The sequence below is a fragment of the Theropithecus gelada genome, chromosome 15 (genome assembly GCF_003255815.1).
Source record: "Theropithecus gelada isolate Dixy chromosome 15, Tgel_1.0, whole genome shotgun sequence".
Classification (NCBI taxonomy): Eukaryota; Metazoa; Chordata; class Mammalia; order Primates; family Cercopithecidae; genus Theropithecus; species Theropithecus gelada.
In genome coordinates, this window is record NC_037683.1 from 48,369,346 (window position 1) to 48,388,948 (window position 19,603).

Below are 19,603 nucleotides of genomic sequence, written 5' to 3' on the forward strand. Positions count from 1 at the left end.
CACCTGTAATTCCAGCACTTTGGGAGGCGGAGGTGGGCAAATCACCTAAGGTCAGGAGTTCGAGACCAGCCTGGCCAATATGATGAAACTCCGTCTCTACTAAAAATCTAAAAACTAATCGGGCGTGGTGGCATGCACCTGTAATCAGGAGGCTGAGACAGGAGAATTGCTTGAACCCAGGAGGCGGAGGTTGCAGTGAGCTGAGATTGCGCCATTGCACTCCAGCCTGGGCAATGAAAGCGAAACTCCGTCTTAAAAAAAAAAAAGTTTTACTGGAAAAATAAGCCAACATATAAATAGTAGAATAAAATTTGCTTGGGTACTTGTATTTGTTTTCTATTGCTACTGTAATAAAATACCATAAACTTGGTGTAAACATCACAAACTTATAATTTTACATTTCTGTAGGTCAAAGTCTATCATGTCTCTCACAGGACTAAAATCAATGTGTTGACAGCACTGCATTCCCTTCTAGAGGCTCTAGGAGAAGTCCCTTTCCTTGCTCTTTCTAGCTACTAAACGCCAATCTTTTCCCTTGGACTTCCCTCTTCTATTTTCAAAGCAATGTCAATGTCTGATTTTTCTGGGCCCTTCTTCCAAAGTCACATCTCCTCTAACTAATTTTATGCCTCCCTATTCCACTATTAAGGACCCTTGTGATTACATTGGGCTCCCCTGGATAATCCAGAATAATCTCCCTATTTTAAGGTCAGCTGATTAACAACTTTAACCTCTCTTTGACATAGAACCTAAAATTCACAGGTTCCAGAGATTAGCATGTGAACATTTTGGGGGAACCATTATTCTACCTACCTCAGCCTTGTTTTGATGAAGAATAGAGCATAAAAATTAGGCCACAGGGTCGGGTGCAGTGGCTTACACCTGTAATTCCAACACTTTGGGAGGCCGAGGCAGGCGGATCATGAGGTCAGGAGATCGAGACCACCCTAGCTAACACAGTAAAACCCCGTCTCTACTAAAAATACAAAAATTAGCTGGGCGTGGTGGCGGGCACCTGTAGTCCCAGCTACTCAGGAGGCTAAGGCAGGAAAATGGCGTGAACACGGAAGGCAGAGCTTGCAGTGAACTGAGATCGCGCCACTGCACTCCAGCCTGGGCGACAGAGCGACACTCTGTCTCAAAAAAAAAAAAAAAAAAAAATTAGGCCACAGAAGTATGTTACTTGGTTCAGAGCATAACACATGTTTATAAAACAAACAAAAAAACACAACCTTCTTAGTAGTGGAATGAACTGAACAGATTTGCATTTCGAAATGACGTATTATTAGAAAATAGGCATCCAAATTGACACAGACAATGGATTTGACAAAACCTAACACTCTTTCATGATAAAAACAATCAGAAAGCTATGACTAGATGGGAATTATCTTAACACGATAAAGGGCATTTATTAAAAACCCACAGCTGCCAGGCACTGTGGCTCACGCCTATAATCCCAGGACTTTGGAAGACCGAGGCAGGCAGATCACCAGGTCAGGAGATCAAGACCATCCTGGCTAACACGGTGAAACCCCATCTCTACTAAACAAAGGAAAAAATCAGCCAGGCATGGCACGGCGCCAGTAGTCCCAGCTACTTAGGAGGCTGAGGCAGGAGAATCACTTGAACCCAGGAGGCGGAGGTTGCAGTGAGCCGAGATTGTACCACTGCACTCCAGCCTGGGCGACAGAGTAAGACTCCATCTAAAAAAAAAAACAAAAAACAAAACCAAAGCTAACATCATACTCAGTGGTGATAATGTTGAAAGACTAAAAGCTTTACTCCTAAAATCAGGAGCTTGACAAGAATGCCTGCTTTCACCACTGCTATTTAACATTGTACTGGAAATTTCTAACCAGAGTACTTAGACAAGAAAAAGAAAAAAAGGAAACTGAGTTGAAGGGGAGAAAAGCATCTTTATACACAGATGACATGATCCTATATAGGAAAGCTACAAAAGCTAATAAACTCAGGAAAGTTGTAGGATACATAATCAAAACTCAGTCACTTTTATTTTTATAAACTAGCAAAAATAACCTAATAGGATACTATGAAAACAATTCCATTGATAATTGTCATTTAAAATAATAAATCTGGCCAGGCGGGGTGGCTCACACCTGTAATCCCAGCACTTTGGGAGGCCGGGGCTGGCAGATCACTTGAGGACAGGAGTTCGAGACCATCCTGGCCAACACGGTGAAACCCCGTCTCTCAAAAATACAAAAAATTTGCCAGACATGGTGGCTCATGCCTGTAATCCCAGCTGCTCAGCAGGCTGATGCAGGAGAATCGCTTGAACCCAGTAGGCAGAGGTTACAGTGAGCTGAGTATGAGTCACTGCACTCCAGTCTGGGCAACAGAGTGAGACTCCATCTCAAAAAAAAAAAAAAAAAAAAAAAAAGAGAGAGAATAAATCTAGTCATGGAAGGGAAAAGACTTGTACGCTGAAAACTACAGGCCAGGCATGGGGCTCAGGCTGGGCGTGGTGGCTCACGCCTGTAATCCCAGCACTTTGGGAGGTCAAGGTGGGTAGATCATGAGGTCAGGAGATCGACACCACCCTGGCTAACACGATGAAACACTGTCTCTACTAAAAATACAAAAAATTAGCTGGGCATGGTGGCAGGTGCCTGTAGTCCCAGCTACTTGGGAGGCTGAGGCAGGAGAATGGCGTGAACCTGGGAAGCGGAGCTTGCAGTGAGCCAAGATCGCGCCACTGCACTCCAGCCTGGGCAACAAAGCGAGACAAGAAAGGACAGGACAGGACAGGACAGGACAGGAAAGGAAAGAAAGGAAAGAAAGAAAGGAAGAAAGAAAGGAAGAAAAAAGAAAGAAAGAAAAGAAAAGAAAGAAAGAAAGAAAGAAAGACTACAAAACAGTGCTCAAATAAATTTTAAAAGACCTGAAAAAACGTAGAGTTGTGATGTTAAGATGGTTCTATTCCCCAATTTGATTCACAGATTCATTCAATACAATCCTTATCAAATCCTACTTCCCGTTTTACAGTTATTGACAAGGTAATCCTAAAATTCACACAGCAATTTAAGGGACCCAAAGAGCCAAAACAATTTGGAAAAAGAAAAAGTTGGAGGATTCACACTTCCTAATTTTAAAAATTACTACAAAGACAACCACGTTGTTCAGTACTGGCATAATGACAGACATATAAGCCAATGGAACATAATTTAGAAGTGAGAGTCCAGAAATAATCCAATACATTGATGGCCAATTGATTTTGACAAGGATGCCAAGTCCATTCAATGGGGAAAAAAACAGACTCTTCAATAAATGGTGGTGGGACAACTGGATTTCCACAAACAAAAAAATGCAACTGAACTCCTACCTTATGTCATATACAAAAATTAACTGAAAATAGATCAAAGACTTGGAAATAACTGCACTTCATTAAAATGGAAAACTTTTATGCATCCAAAGGACATTATCAAGAAAGTGAAAAGGCAATCTATAGAATGGGAGAAAACATTTGCAAATCATATATCTGATAAGGCTTTAATATATATAAGGAATTCCTAAAACTCAGTAACAAAAAGATATCCATTTCAATAATAGGGAAGGCCAGGTGCAATGGCTCATGCCTGTAATTCCACCACTGTGGGAGGCTGTGCAGGGAGGACTCCTTGAGGCCAGGAGTTCAAGACCAGCCTGGGTGACATAAAGAGACAAGATCTCACTTTGTCTCTCAGCCTGGAGTGCAGTGGTGCAATCTCAGCTCACTGCAGCCTCTACCTCCCAGGCTCAAGTGATCCTTCCACTTCAGCCTTCCAAGTAGCTGGGACCACAGATGAGAGCCACCAAACGTGGATAATTTTTAATTTTTTTTTTTTTTTTTTTTTTTGAGATGGAGTCTCGCTCTGTCGCCCAGGCTGGAGTGCGGTGGCCAGATCTCAGCTCACTGCAAGCTCCGCCTCCTGGGTTTACGCCATTCTCCTGCCTCAGCCTCCCAAGTAGCTGGGACTACAGGCACCCACCACCACGCCCAGCTAGATTTTTGTATTTTTTTAGTACAGACGGGGTTTCACCGTGTTAGCCAGGATGGTCTCGATCTCTTGGCCTCGTGATCCGCCCGTTTTGGCCTCCCAAAGTGCTGGGATTACAGGCTTCAGCCACCGCACCCGGCCTAAATATTTTTATAGAGATGGAGTTGCGCTGTTACTCAGGCTTGCCTTGACTCTTGAGCTCAAGCAATCCTTCCACCTTGGCCACACAAACTGCTGAGATTACAGGTGTGAGCCACCACACCTTGGCCCCCCAAAATTTTACTAATTAGTCAGGTGTGGTGGCACACACTTGTAGTCCCAGCTACTTGGGAGGCTGACATGGGAGGACTGCTTGAGCCCAGGAGTTTGAGGCTACAGTGAGCCGTGATTGGGCCACTCCAGCCTGGGCAACAGAGCAAGACCCCATTCCCCAAAAATAAATGAAAGATTAAAAATGAGCTAGGACAGACATTTCTCCAAAGAAGATATACAAATGGCCAATAAGCACATGAAAAGATGCTCAACATAAGCCATGTGGGTAATGCAAAGCAAAACCTCAATAAGCTACCACTTCATACCCACTTAGGATAGCTGTATTTTATCCTACTTTTCTTAATATAGAGATGGGGATCTTGCTACGTTGCTCAGGCTGGTCTCAAACTCCTAGCCTCAAGCAATCCTCCTGCCTTGGCCTTTAAAGTGCTGAAATTACAGATGTGAGCCACTGCACCTAGCCTTTTTTTAAAAAAAGGAAAATAACAAGTGTTGGTAAGGATGTAAAGAAACTGGAACACACACTGCTGGTGGGAATGTAAACAGTTCAGCTGCTATGGGAAAAAAGTTTAGCAGTCCATTTAAAAGATAGCTGGGCACAGTGGATCACATGCCTGTAATCCCAGCACTGATAGGAAAATAGGTTAAAAAAAGAAGAAAGGAAGTCAGCTGGGTGCAGTGGCTCACACCTGTAATCCCAGCACTTTGGGAGGCCAAGGGATGTGAATCACTTGATGCCAGGAGTTCTAGATCAGCCTGGCAAAATCCCATCTCTACTAAAAATGCAAAAAATAGCTGGGCGTGGTGGTGCACATCTGTAATCCCAGCTACTTGGGTGATTGGGGCATGAGAATAGCTTGGACCCAGGAGGCAGAGGTTGCAGTGAACTGAGATCCTGACACTGCACCCCAGCCTGGGCAACAGAGCGAGACTCTGTCTCAAAAAATAAATAAACAAATACATAAACAAACACAGAATTCTCATTTAACCCCACAATTGCACTCCTAGGTATGTAACCCAAAGACCTGAAAACAGGTACTCAAGAAGTACACGCACATGCGTGTTCAGAGCAGCACTATTCACATATACAAAAGGGAGAAACAATCCAAATGTGTCCATCAAAAGATGAATGTAGAAACAAATTGTGGTATATCTATATAATGCAATATTCTTCAGCCATGAAGAGGAATGAAGTACTGATATATACTACGAGGTGGATGAATCTCCAAAATATTGTGCTGAGTGAAACATACTATATGACTTTATTTATACTAAATATCCAGAATATGTAAATCTATAGAGAGAGAAAGCAGATTAGTGGTTGCCAGAGATTGAGGGAATATGGGAACAGAAAGAAATTACTTAATATGTAGTGTATTTTAAGTTGGAGTGATGGAAATGCTTTGCCACTACAGAGATATTAATAGTAGTTGTACATTATGAACGTACTAAATGCTATTGAATTTTTGATTATTTATTTATTTATGAATGAATGAACGATACAGTCTTGCTCTGTGACCCAGGCTGGTACAGAAGCATGATTATAGCTCACTGCAACTTCGAACTCGGGGGCTCCAGGGATCTCCCTGCCAATTGTTTACTTTAAATGGTTAATTTTATGTATGTGAATTTCATCTCAATAAATTCTTTTTTTTGGGGGGGGGGAGTTATTGGACTCTAGAATGGGGATTCTACAAGATAAAATGAAGAATTATCTAGCCTACACCCCATCCAAATCCAATTAAATAACAATTTTCAGGATTCTTTTTAATAACTTCTCCACATGATTCTGATATATGGCCAAATTTGGGCATGTCAATACTTAGGAAACCTTTTCCCTGTACCTTAAAATGTTAAGAGAAAATGCATAAGATCTGTAAATCCAAGAATTACATAAATATGCATAAAACTCTGCTTGTGACAAATTATTTACAAACCAGAGCTCAGCTCTGAAAAGTACAAATTTAGTGGCCTAAATACTAACATGTTCTAAATGATGGCTAATGTACCATATAGATAAGCCTATAATGTATATTCCCATAGAGCAACTTATCTTTTCAAAAAAAGCTCCATCCTGTATTCTACAACACACTAGTAACTATTAATAAAATAATCATCAACTTTTCTCTGAACTTCCTCCTCAATTTTGTAATGAACCCAAAACTGCTCTAAAAATTAATGTCTATTATTAAATGTTTAAGTACTAAGGAACAGTGAAATTCTATGTGTTGTCGTATCTGTGAAGTCTGTAGTAAAGAAAGTGTTATATGAACTCTCATTGTAATACAGTTTGTGAAAAATATGGTGCTCATTAGTTGTCTACTTTTTAACAGTATGACCAGAATGTAACCAGTAACATATATATTAAGGCTCACTAAACACAGTGCAAAGCAGAAAGGAAACAGATTGTGCAGTTTAATCACTGATGACAAATTCCTATCAAATTTCCTTAGTTTTCCCTTGATACTAATGAATTTCACAAACATGGTAATGATGAAAATATAAATATATATACACACACACATACATATACACAGTTCACTGCAGCCTTCTAGGCTCAAGTGACGCTCCCACCTCAGCCTTCCAAGTAGCTGGGACTACAGGCATGTGCCACTATGCTTGGCGAACTTGCCTCAGCCTCCTCAAGTGCTGGGATTACAGGCATAAGAAACTGTGCCCAGCCAACAACAAAAAAAGTTTTGCAGCTTTAACTCAAAGGAGAAGACAATTTTAAAATAAATTCACTCATGTAACACAGCAGTTATTTACAACTTTTGGGGGCTGCAGTAATATATCTATACATATATTTAACAAACTGTGACCTCTTTGCTTCAAGCGATTCTCCTGTCTCAGCTTCCTGGGTAGCTGGGACTAGAGGTGTGCACCACCACACCCGGCTAATTTTTGTATTTTTAGTAAGTGACAGTGTTTCACCATGTTGGCCAGACTGGCCTCGAACTTCTGACCCCAAGTGATCCACCTGCCTTGGCCTCCCAAAGTGCTGGGATTACAGGGTGAGCCACCATTCCCGGCCACCTTTAAATTGCTTTTAGGCAAGAAATGGAGAACCCACTCTAGGGTCTTGAATTTGGAGTTCAATTCCATATATATGAGCACACTGGGGCAGCTGTGTCATTTTCCACAGTCTGTTTTTTATGTAAGACATCTTAATTTTTCTTTTTCAGACAGAACAGACTGGTACGAAATGATATATAGTTTTCTTTTTAGAAATAAGCTTTCTAAATATTGTGTAATATTTGACACAATATAAATAAACAACAGTGAATACATTGTTCTGTGTAACAACATTATCTTCCTTTTGTAGGAAAGAGTCTGTAGAAATAATTTATTGTTTCCTAAGTTCAAACTGAGTTCAGTATGCACAGAAGTATTTTGATATCTGTCTTAGTACATTTGGGTTGCTACAGCAAAATAACTTAGACTGGGTAATATACTAACAACAGAAATTTATTGCTCACAATTCTGGAGACTGCGAAGTCCAAGACCAAGCCACCAGCACATTTGGTCTGTTGAGGGCTTGTTTTTCACAGATGGCGCCTGTTTTGTTGCATCCTTATGGGAGAAGAGGCAAGGCAGTTCTCTCTTGCCTCTTTCGTAAGGATGCTAATACCATTCATGGGTGACACCAAAATCCAGACCATAACAATGTCCCTGTCTAATAATTAAAGGTTTTTGCCTTTACAATTATGTAGTGTATATATAGATATTAGATAGCAAGAGAGAAGTGAGAAGGACCAAGCTTTTGTCTTGCAATTGAGAGCTAACTACTTTTGTTTTTGTTTTTGTTTTTTTGAGATGGAGTCTCGCTCTGTCACCCAGGCTGGAGTGTGGTGGCGTGATCTTGGCTCACTGCAACCTCCACCTCCCTTCAAGCGATTTTTCTGCCCAAGCCTCCTGAGTAGCTGGCACTACAGGCGCGCACCACCACGCCCGGCTAAGTTTTGTATTTTTAGTAAAGACGGGGTTTCACCATATTGGCCAGGCTGGTCTGGAACTCCTGATCGTGATCCTCCTACCTCAGCCTCTCAAAGTGCTGGGATTACAGGCGTGAGCCACCACACGCAGCAGAGAGTTAATTACTCTTAAAGCCATATACATACTGTTACCATCTCAGTTACCTAATTCCCAAACATCTCTCAAAAAAGAAACAAACAAAAAAATAGGATAAAGGAGTCGTTGACAGGAACAAAGTGTAGGTAGGTAATTACACTCCCCTTTCCACTTTTTTTTTCAGTACATAGGCTATTTAGTTCTTTCAAGATTTACCATTAGATCATGATATACAATTTTTCCCCATATTCATAATGAATTTTTCTACAATAAAATGCATGTATATCCCATAAATGTGTAGATATTTTTCAAACACAAATGTTTTGTTTTTAAAGAAGTGACAGGCCGAGTGCGGTGGCTCACGCCTGTAATCTCAGCACTTTGGGAGGTTGAGGTGAGGAGTTTGAGACTGGCAGATACAGAGAATCACAACTTATCAGAGCAGAAACCCAGGAGGAGAAAATTCCATCAGTCCCGGTGTACAAAACCCTGAACTATATAATTGACAAAATGCTAGAGGCCCAGTATAGACAAACCTCAGAGTAAAAAACTCCAGCCCCTTTAGTTAGTGGGCACCCCTGTATTTTTTTGAGTTTTACCTCCTAGAGTTCTACCAGGTTTTCACAGTGACTATAGGTCAAACAACCCCTTGTGTTCTGGCAGCAGGAGGGGAAAAGAAACCACTTTGAAGTAAGTCAGGGCTGGATGCGGTGGCTCACACCTGTAATCCCAGAACTTTAGGAGGTTGAGGCAGGCAGACCACTTGAGGTCAGGAGTTTGAGATCAGCCTGGCCAACACATCAAAACCTCATCTCTACTAAAAACACAAAAATTAGCCAGCCTCCCAGCTACTCAGGAGGCTGAGGCATGAGAATTGCTTGAACCCAGGAGGCAGAGGTTGCAGTGAGCCAAGATTGCACCACCGCACTACAGCCTGGGAGACAGAGCAAGACTCGGTCTTCAAAAAAAAAAAAAAAAAAAAAGTCAGAATCTTCTGCTCTTTTTAACAAGGTCTGTCCTCAGGAGAAATTACTTAACTACAAACCTGCCCAAGTTTTATCACAGCCTATATGACCTGGAAGAAGTGTAAAGCCCAACTCCAGCCACCTCAAGCCATCTAGAAATGGACAGAGCTGGCAGGCAGAAAATAAGTAAAGACCCAGCTGAACTCAGCAACACCATTTGTCAAGTGTATATAATGAGCATTATAGACTACTACACCCGTAACTGCAGATTACACATTGTTCTTGAGCTCACATAAAACTTGCATGAAGATATACTACATCTTGACAAATTTTTAAAAATAGAAATCATACAATGTCTGCTTTCAGATCACAGTGGAATTTAACTGGAAGTTCCCAACAGAAAGGTACCTGCAAAATCCCCAAAACATTTGGAGATTTAAAAACACACTTATAGAATAGTAGGCCGGGCACAGTGGCTCACGCCTTAATCCCAGAACTTTGGGAGGCCGAGGTGGGTGGATCACGAGGTCAGGAGTTCAAGACCAGCTTGGCCAACATGGTGAAACCCCATCTCTACTAAAAATACAAAAATGAGCTGGGCATGGTGGCATGTGCCTGTAATCCCAGCTACTTGGGAGGCTGAAGCAGGAGAATTGCTTGAACCGGGAGGCAGGAGGCAGAGGTAGCAGGGAGCAAGACTGCGCCACTGCACTCCAGCCTGGGCTACAGAGCGAGATTGTCTCAAAAACAAATAAACAAACAAACAAACAAAACACACACACACACTTCTAGAATAGTAAAGAGTAGCCTCAAAAGAAAAAAACTAGTGGGCCCTGATATATCATCCTGAGAAACAGAATGCATTATTCTAGTATCCTTATGGATTAGCCCAAAGCTAAGTACGTTTCATCAACGAAAGCTAGAAATGCTTTCCCCAGGCATGTGCACTTGTCTAGTAGAAGAACCTCACCTTGAATTTATTCCAAAAGAGGCTCTCAAATGTTCAGCAGCAACTCATAAAATGAGGCCAGTCCAAATGTAATGGGATAAATCCCGCTCCCCCCACCAAAAGCTGAATCTTTCATCATAGGAACAGGTGACCCTTGCTGTGAAGTTAGAGGATAGGCACACAAATAAATTTATATGACATTATCTACTAACTTTTTTAAATGCATGTGTTAAACACATGTGTATTATAACTCTAGCACTGAGCAGCAAAAGTCTAAAGTCCAAATCCTTAACTGGAATATACACAAGGTATTTTAAAACTACACTAATGTTAAATAATTAATCCAGAAACTGTTAACTGAAGTGCAAAATCATTAGTATTTCTCTATGGCTACAACAGCCTAACTATCAAAGTGTGCTGAGACAGACAAGCTATTTTAAAGTACTCACTAAAAAAAAAAAAAAAACTTCAGAGAAATTTATGATGGATGTCTCTTACCTCATAAATGTTGGGGTGCCACATTTTGGTCAAGAATCTGAAGGTAGGTGGTGAATAGGGGTAGTCAATAGGAAATTTAATATGCGCCTGAAAAGAAAAAAAATGAAATGCTGATAAATGAGACTATAACTTATTCATCTGCCTAATAATTCACCCTACTACACCCACAGAAACAAAGCTCCTTTCACAGAGTAAACTCTTGAGATTAAAGTAGCTCAGACATACTTTGTTATCCCCAGTGCCAGGGTCATTAGTATGTTCTTACAGCACCCCTTCAAACATTTATAAAAGGTTATCTTTTTTTTTTTCCCCCAGACGGAGTCTCACTCTGTCGCCAGGCTGGAGTGCAGTGACGTGACCTCAGCTCACTGCAACCTCTGCCTCCCAGGTTCAAGCGATTCTCCTGCCTCAGCCTCCTGAGTAGCTGGGACTACAGGCATACGCCACCACGACCAGCTATTTTTTGCATTTTTAGTAGAGACGGGTTTCACCATGTTGGCCAAGATGGTCTCAATCTCTTGACCTCGTGATCTACCTGCCTCAGCCTCCCAAAGTGCCTGGATTACAGGCGTGAGCCACCGCACCCGGACCCTATAAAAGGCTATTTTAAGTCACTAAAACTCACACACTCACTCACATACACATACATAAATACAATTTTAACTTAGCTCACGAGTGAAAAACAATACTCTACAAATACATTTTATTTTTATAACAAAATAATCTCATTTTAGGGTACACAATATGGAACAACAGTATTTTTCTTTTTACTCACATAATTTAACTGTCATTCTATCACCCAGAAATAATAAATGCTGACACTGCTGATTTCCCTTACAAAACTTATTTTTAAAAACTTCAACATACTGTATTTTGTATTCTGCTTTTTTCATCTATATCACATTGTAAACATTTTTTTTACATCATGAAATATTCTCTCTACATGGGTGACTGATAGTATCTGCATTATACTCCATCAAATGTATACCTAGATGAACCATTTTATAAAACTATTTCCTTATTTTGGGCATTTGGGTTGTTTCTCACACCTTTGCTGTTATAAATCCTGCTGCAGTGAATGTCCTTTGCAGTATCCCCATATTTTAAGTATGAAGAAATCCAGAAAACCTGACAAGTTCTCTCTTCCATAAAAGCAATGGGCAAATTGCCAAAAATTGTAAGCATCAACATTTTCAGAATTCCAGAAAATAACCAGAGGCTTGCAACAATTCAAGGAGTAGATATTTAAAGAAAATGGCTGACATTCAGTAAGAACATCAAGCTATGTGGTTTTAACTTACCCTAATCCAATCTCCTATACTCTAGCTGTGCAGCAGCCTTAAAACACATTCAAAGTAAAAACCAAGGAAGCTGACAGGCCCTGGAGAGGATAGAATGGCCTGGCATTTCGCCAAAGCCTTACTCCCAGAGAACTGTCATTAGCTGACCTTTCTAGTGGTTCCCTAGAAAACTCCACTTGCAAGGCTGTCTACATGTGATCAGATTTGGAGCTTGGCCAATGTGAAAATGTTTTCTCTGGCAGCTTTGTTGAAAACAATGGCAGGCAACTATCTAACCTTAAAGGTACCTAAGGCAGTGGAAAATACAAAACAGACTACCCAAAAAACTTAAAGGAAAAGCTGGGCTGGGCTAAGAGTTGTCCATTATGGTTCTGAAAAGCTCTGACAAATTATTGTGAGTCTATAAGACCACGACAATGTTTAGGGCTATGCACATGCCCAGTGCTATGTGCATACTCAGGAAAGCCCTAAGAAGGCCCTAACTTTATACCTCTGGCTTAACTTGAGAATGTATGCAACCAGAAAGTAAAGAGTTTGCAACTGCCTGTCTGAATTTAGTTGAAGGCATGCAATGACACATGCGCAGAGCCTCTCCACAAATTCCAAGTGACTAACTGGTTCTAGAAAATCAAGGAAATCTCTGTTCAATCATTAACTGACCACTAAGCTGAGTGGAGAATTCACTGGCCACACATAACAAATAATATCGACATTATATAATTAAGTAAGATAAGTCACTAAGCAAGCCAATAGTAATTACAACAGCAGCAGCAATGGTAACAACAAAAACCCTGGGGAAGAGGAGAACTGGATTTCTGCAGGTGTCACTGTATATTATTTAAATTTCTAGTTTTCAGTAAAATATTACAAGGTATGAAGTAAAACAAAAGTATGGTCCATACAACAGGAGAAAAAAAAGAATCAATAGAAACTGGAAACCTAAGTATTAAAGTTACTAGGCAAAGACTAAATAAGCTTATCTTTAAACCTTTAAACATTTCAAAGGACTAAAGAAAATCATGGCTAAATAACTTAAAGGAAAGCATGAGAATGGTATCTCACCCATAAATACTGAATATCAATAATGAGATAAATTATTTTTAAAAATCCACATAAAGTGGTGGCTCATGCCTGTAATCCCAACACTTTGGAAGGCTGAGGCAGGTGGATCCCTTGAGCCCAGAATTTCAGACAAGCCTAGGCAAGGTGGCGAGACCCTATCTCTACAAAAAATTTAAAAATCAGTCGGGTACAGTGGTGAATCTGTGGTCCCAGCTACATAAGAGGCCGAGGTGGGAGGATCACTTGAGCCCAGGAGGTTGGGGCTGCAGTGGGCTATGATCATACCACTGCACTCAGGGCTGGGCTACAGAGGAAGACCCTGTCTCAAAAAAAAAAAGAAAAGAAAAGAAAAGAAAAGACAAGACAGGGGATGGGGGTGGGAGGGGGAAAAGAGAGAGAGAGAGATCCTTAAGTTGTTAAGTACAAAAACTGTTGATTCTTTGAGACAGGGTCTTGCTCTACCACCCAGGTTAGACAGAGTGCACTGGGTTACAGCTCTCTGCAACCTTGACTTTCTGGGCTCAAGTGATTCACCCACCTCAGCTTCCTGAGTAGATGGGACTACAAGCATGCACCACCATGCCCAGCTAATTTTTTTGTGGGGCTGGAGGTTTCAGCATGTTGCCCAGGCTGGGTCTTAAACTCCTGAGCTCAAGCAATCTCCACGCCTCAGCCTCCCAAAGTGCTGGGATTTACAGGTGTGAGCCATCACATCTGGCCTGTTCATTCCTTTTCATGACTAAATTTAAAAAGTATAAAAACTGAAACTAAAAAAAAAAAAAAAAAAAAGTGCTGAGCAACAGATTTGAGCAAGTAGAAGAAATAGGGAATTTGAAGATAGGTCAATTTATTGACCTTATTTTTATTTATTTATTTATTTTTTTTTTTGAGACAGAGTCTCGCTGTCACCAAGATGGAATGCAGTGGCGCAATCTCGGCTCACTGCAACCTCCACCTCCCAGGTTCAAGCAATCCTCCTGCCTCAGCCTCCCGGGTAGCTGGGACTACAGGGGCATGCCACCATGCCCAGCTAATTTTTTGTAGTTTTTAGTAGAGACGGGGTCTCATCATGTTGGCCAGGCTGGTGTCGATCTCTTGACCTTGTGATCTGCCTGCCTCGGCCTCCCAAAGTGCTGGGATTACAGACGTGAGCCACCACACCCGGCCTTACTGACCTTATTCTTTTAAGGGGAGTAGTGGAAATCCCCTTCATCAGGAGTATCGGTCTGCCATAGGCATCCGAAATGGAGGCAGTCTTTCTTGTGGGACTGAGTCCTTAACGTATAGAATCTGATGCTATCTCCAGATAGCGTCAACAATGAATTGAATTGAAAGACTAAGAGAGAAACTATAAAATTCTTAAAAGAAAACATAGATGTAAATCTTCATGACCTTGCATTCACTAAGTTTTGTAGGTGTGACACCAAAAACACAATGAACAAAAGTAAAAAGAAATGGGACACAATTAAAATTATTATTATTATTTTTTGAGACAGAGTCTTGCTCTGTTGCCCAGGGTGAAGTGCAGTGGCGTGATCTCGGCTCACTGTAACTTCCACCTCCTGGGTTCAAGCGATTCTCCTGCCTCAGCCTCCCGAGCAGCTGGGATTACAGGCATGTGCCACCACTTCTGGCTAATTTTTGTATTTTTAGTAGAGACAGGGTTTCGACATGTTGGCCAGGCTGGTCTCAAACTCCTGACCTCAGGTGACCCACCTGCCTCAGACTCCCAAAGTGCTAGGATTACAGGTATCAGCCACTATCCTCAGCCCAGGGTTTCTTTTTCAGATGACAAAATGTATTCTAAAATTGATTTTGGTGATGGTTACACAACTTTGTGAATATGCTAGAAATCACTAAACTATATACTTTAATAAATGGGTGAATTGTATGATACATGCATTAAAATCACAATAAAGCTGACTGGGGGGAAAAAAGGCTGGAGCCCAAAAACCCAGGTCCCTCAGAGATCTTGGTTTCTAAAATATCATTATTCGGCCGGCACATTGGCTTATGCCTGTAATCCCAGCACTTTTGGAGCCCTAGGCGGGTGGATCACGAGGTCAGGAGTTCAAGACCAGCCTGGCCAAGATGGTGAAATCCCATCTCTAGTAAAACCAAAAATTAGCCAGGCACAGTGGCAGGTGCCTGCAATCCCAGCTACTCGGGAGGCAGAGGCAGGAGAACTCTTGAACCTGGGCAGCAGAGGATGCAGTGAGCCAAGACTGCGCCACTGCACTCCAGCCTGGGCGACACAGTGAGACTCTGTCTCAAAAAATAAATAATATAAAATATCATTATTCAATAAAAGGAACTGGGGCCCTTTGGTGAAACACCTGATTCTAAAATCTGCAGCAGGAAAAATAAAAGACAAGCCTAGAGCATCTTATAATGCCAAAAAGTAAGTGCTAAAGAAAACAAATTGGAGTGTTTCAAAACAGCATAGGAGCCAACCTGCAAGAGCTCCTAATGGCCAAAACTAGGACAATCTAAGCTATAAAATACACAATGTAATACTGTTACCCAAAATGTGAAATAAATATAAATGAGTACATACTGATAAGTACCACTGAATGGAAAAATATTGGTGGAGAAGGGTCAAATCTTCCTTACAGTAGTACTACAAATAATCATAATCCACATTCAGGTGGTGAAGTTGAATTCCCCTTCCCTAGAGTGTGGGCTGGATTTAATGACTCACTTTCTAACAATAGAGTACGGAAAGAAATAGTAGCTCTACCGTAGAGAAATCTGGCAGACATGTTAACCAAGTGATCAAGGTTAACATCACTAGCGGTAAATCATATTGGTATCATGACCTCCCTGATATGATGTGGCAAGAAAAGCACTTCAACTTTGTGGTATTCTTCCCCCAAAATCTATAACCCCATTCTAGTCAGGAGAAAAACATCAGATAACCCAAATGCAGGAATGTTCTGCCAAATCTAACCCACCCTCTTCAAAAATTGTCAAGGTCACAAAAAATAAGGAAAGGTGGAGAAACCATCAAAGACTGGAGGAAACCAAAAAGACGAGACAACTTAATACAGTGTGCTATCCTGAACTGGACTCTGAATTAAGAAGATGATGTGGAGGCACAGAAGAATACAGTGCTAATGAGTGCTAATGAGTATGGGGATTCTTTTTGAGATGATGAAATATTCTGTAATTAGATGGTGGTGATGGCTGTACAACCGTCTGAATATACTAAAAACTACTGAACCGTATACTTTAAAAGGGTGAATTTTATGGTATATGAATTATACCTTAATACATTAGTGCAGAAACTGGTGAAATCTAAACTAACTGGAGATTAGTTAATAAAGCTGGAGTGGCTATCTGAATAACAGAGAAAGTATACTTTAGAACAAAGAACATTGTCACAGATAAAGAGGATAATTTCATAAGGGGATCAATTCACAAAGAAGACATAATATTAACTGTGTGTGCACCTAGTAACAACAGAGCTTTAGAACACAAAATTATGTAACTAAAAACTTTTATCACCAAATGGAAAAATAGAAAAATGCACAATTACAGTTGAAGATACTATCACTTCTCTCTCAACAGTCTAAAGCAGCGGCCCCCAACTCTTTTGGCAGGTACTGATTTCATTGAAGACAATTTTTCCACGGACAAGTGGGTGGAAGAGTGGGAAGGGTAGTGAGGTGGGTATTTCAGGATGAAACTGTTCCACCTCAAATCATCAGGCATTAGATAGATTCTCACAAGGAACACTCAACCTAGATCCCTCACATGCCCAGTTCACAACAGGGTTCGCACTCCTTGAGAATCTAATGCCCGAGTTGATCTGACTACAGGCAGAGCTCACCTCCTGCTGTGTGGCCTGCTTCCTAACAGGCCAGAGTGGTATCAGATCAGTATTGGATAGGGACCCCTGGTCTAAAGTACAAGGAGACAAAAACTCAGTAAGGATACAGAAGACAATAAGCCACCGAACAACAGCAGCATACAAATTATTTTTGTGGACACACAGAACACGCACCAAGACGTACCATATTCTGGAATGTACAACATCTATCTACAAAGTTTAAAGAACTGACATAATACATAGCATATTCTTTAACCACACTGAATAGCGCCAGAAATTTTGACTTTCTAAATTCAAAGATACTTACTAAATCCCCAAATATTTGGAAATTACGTAACTGTACATGTCACAGTATGAAGAGGAAGCCATAAAGTTACTTAGAAAATTGTTTAATTGAATATGAAAAAAATGACAATGAAAATCTGTAACATACACCTAAAGCAATACTCATATGGAAATTTTTAGAATTGCTTGCACTGGAAAAGATGTACGTCTCATTTCAATAATATAAGCTTCTACTTAAGAAATGAGAAAAATGGCCGGGCACGGTGGCTCACGCTTGTAATCCCAGCACTTTGGGAGGCCAAGGTGGGCGGATCACGAGGTCAGGAGATCAAGACCATCCTGGCTAACACAGTGAAATTCCATCTCTACTAAAAATACAAAAAATTAGCTGGGCATGGTGGCAGACGCCTGTAATCCCAGCTACTTGGGAGGCTGAGGCAGGAGAATGGCGTGAACCCCGGAGGCGGAGCTTGCAGTGAGCCGAGATCGCGCCACTGCACTCCAGCCTGGGCAACAGAGCGAGACTCCGCCTCAAAAAAAAAAAAAAAAAGAAATGAGAAGAATACAAAATTAGGCCAGGTGCAGTGGCTCACACCTATAATTCCAACACTTACAGAGGCCGAGGCGGGTGGATTGCTTGAGCACAGGAGTTGGAGAACAGCCTGAACAACATGGTAAGACCTCATTATTACGAAAAATACAAAAAGTTGACAGGCGTGATGGTGCACCCCTGAGGTCCCAGCTACTTGGGAGGCTGAGGTGGAAGGATCACTTACGTTTGGGAGGTTGAGGCTGCAGTGAATCATAATCTTGTCACTGCACTCCAGGGTGGGTGACAGAGTGAGACCTTGTCTCAAAAAAACAAAACGAAACAAAACAAAACAAAAGAGGAAAGAAAGAAAGAAAGAAAGAAAGAAAGAAAGAAAGAAAGAAAGAAAGAAAGAAAGAAAGAAAGAGAGAGAGAGAGAGAGAGAAAGAAAGAAAGAGAAAGAAAGAAAGAGAAAGAAAGAAAGGGAAAGAGAGACTATGAAATTAAACTTTTAAAAGCAAGCAGAAGAAAGAAAACTGACATAAAAGCAGAAATTAAATTGAAAAATAGGAAAACTGCAGGGTGTGTGTGTGGGTGATCAATAAAACCAGAAGCTGGTTCTCTTTGAAACCATCAAGAAAACTAGTAAGCCCCTAGCGAGACTGATCAACCGAAAGAAAAAAAACAAAACAAAACACCACGCACACACAAATTACCAACCAATACCAGGAATAAAATAGGAGACAGTACTACAGATCGTACTAGTATTAAAAGAACAAGGGAATATTATAAATAACTCTATGCTCATAAATTCAATAAATAATATTAAACAGACAAATTACTTGAAAAATACAAAACTACTTAAGAATACATAATCTGAATAGGCATATATTAAATTGAATTTGTATCTAAAACCTTCAGACAAAGCAATCTCCTGAGCCAGGTAACTTCAACAGCAAATTCTACCAAGGAAGAAATAATAACTCTAAACAAATTTTTTTTTAGAAAACAAAATAAGGGGGACTATATTTCCCAAATCATTTTATTATACAGACATATAATATATATATAGACAAAAGAGGATTATGAAAACTTCCATTAAAGTTAGGAATCTGGTCCTTGGAACTATAACCTCTTATAACTCATTTCTATGGACAAATGAGATTATCCTTTTGAGAAACAAATAACAAAACAATGTTGTCTGTGTAGTCAAATCTTTAGGTCTTAAAAAATGTCTTGGCTGGGTGTGGAGGCTCATGCCTGTAATCCCAGCACTTTGGGTGGTCGAGGTGGGCGGATCACCTGAGGTCAGGAGTTCGAGACCAGCCTGACCAACATGGAGAAACCCCATCTCTACTAAAAATACAAAATTAGCCGGGCATGGTGGCACATGCCTGTAATCCCAGCTACTCGAGAGGCTGAGGCAGGAGAATCGCTTGAACCTGGGAGGCAGAGGCTGCAGCGAGCCAAGATCGCGCCATTGCACTCCAGCCTGGGCAACAAGAGCAAAACACGGTCTCAAAAGAAAAAAAAATGTCTTGAGACCAGGTGCCATGGTGTGTGCCTGTAATTCCAACACTTTGGGGAGACCTAGGTGGGCAGACTGCTTGAGTTCAAGACTAGCCTGGGCAACATGGTGAAACCCCATCTCTACAAAAAATACAAAAATTTGCCAGGCATGGTGGATGAGCCTGTAATCCCAGCTACTCAGGAGGCTGAGGTGGGAAAATCACCTGAGCCCAGGAGCTCGAGTCTGCAGTAAGCTGTGATCACGCCACTGTACTCCAGCCTGAGTGACAGAGCAAGACCCTGTCTCAAAAAAAAAAAAGTCTTGTTAGAT

At 41.0% G+C, this 19,603-nt stretch overlaps 1 protein-coding gene across 2 annotated transcripts in view; it reads right to left on the reverse strand.

Moving 5' to 3' along the window:
• The window catches only part of UBE2R2 (ubiquitin conjugating enzyme E2 R2), a 114,399-nt gene that overhangs the window by 21,955 nt on the left and 72,841 nt on the right, over positions 1-19,603 (reverse strand). For both annotated transcript variants that reach the window (XM_025358752.1, XM_025358751.1), the window contains exon 2: positions 10,755-10,841. In XM_025358752.1, coding sequence (XP_025214537.1) covers positions 10,755-10,841 — 87 coding nt within the window. The remainder of the gene's footprint in view (positions 1-10,754; positions 10,842-19,603) is intronic.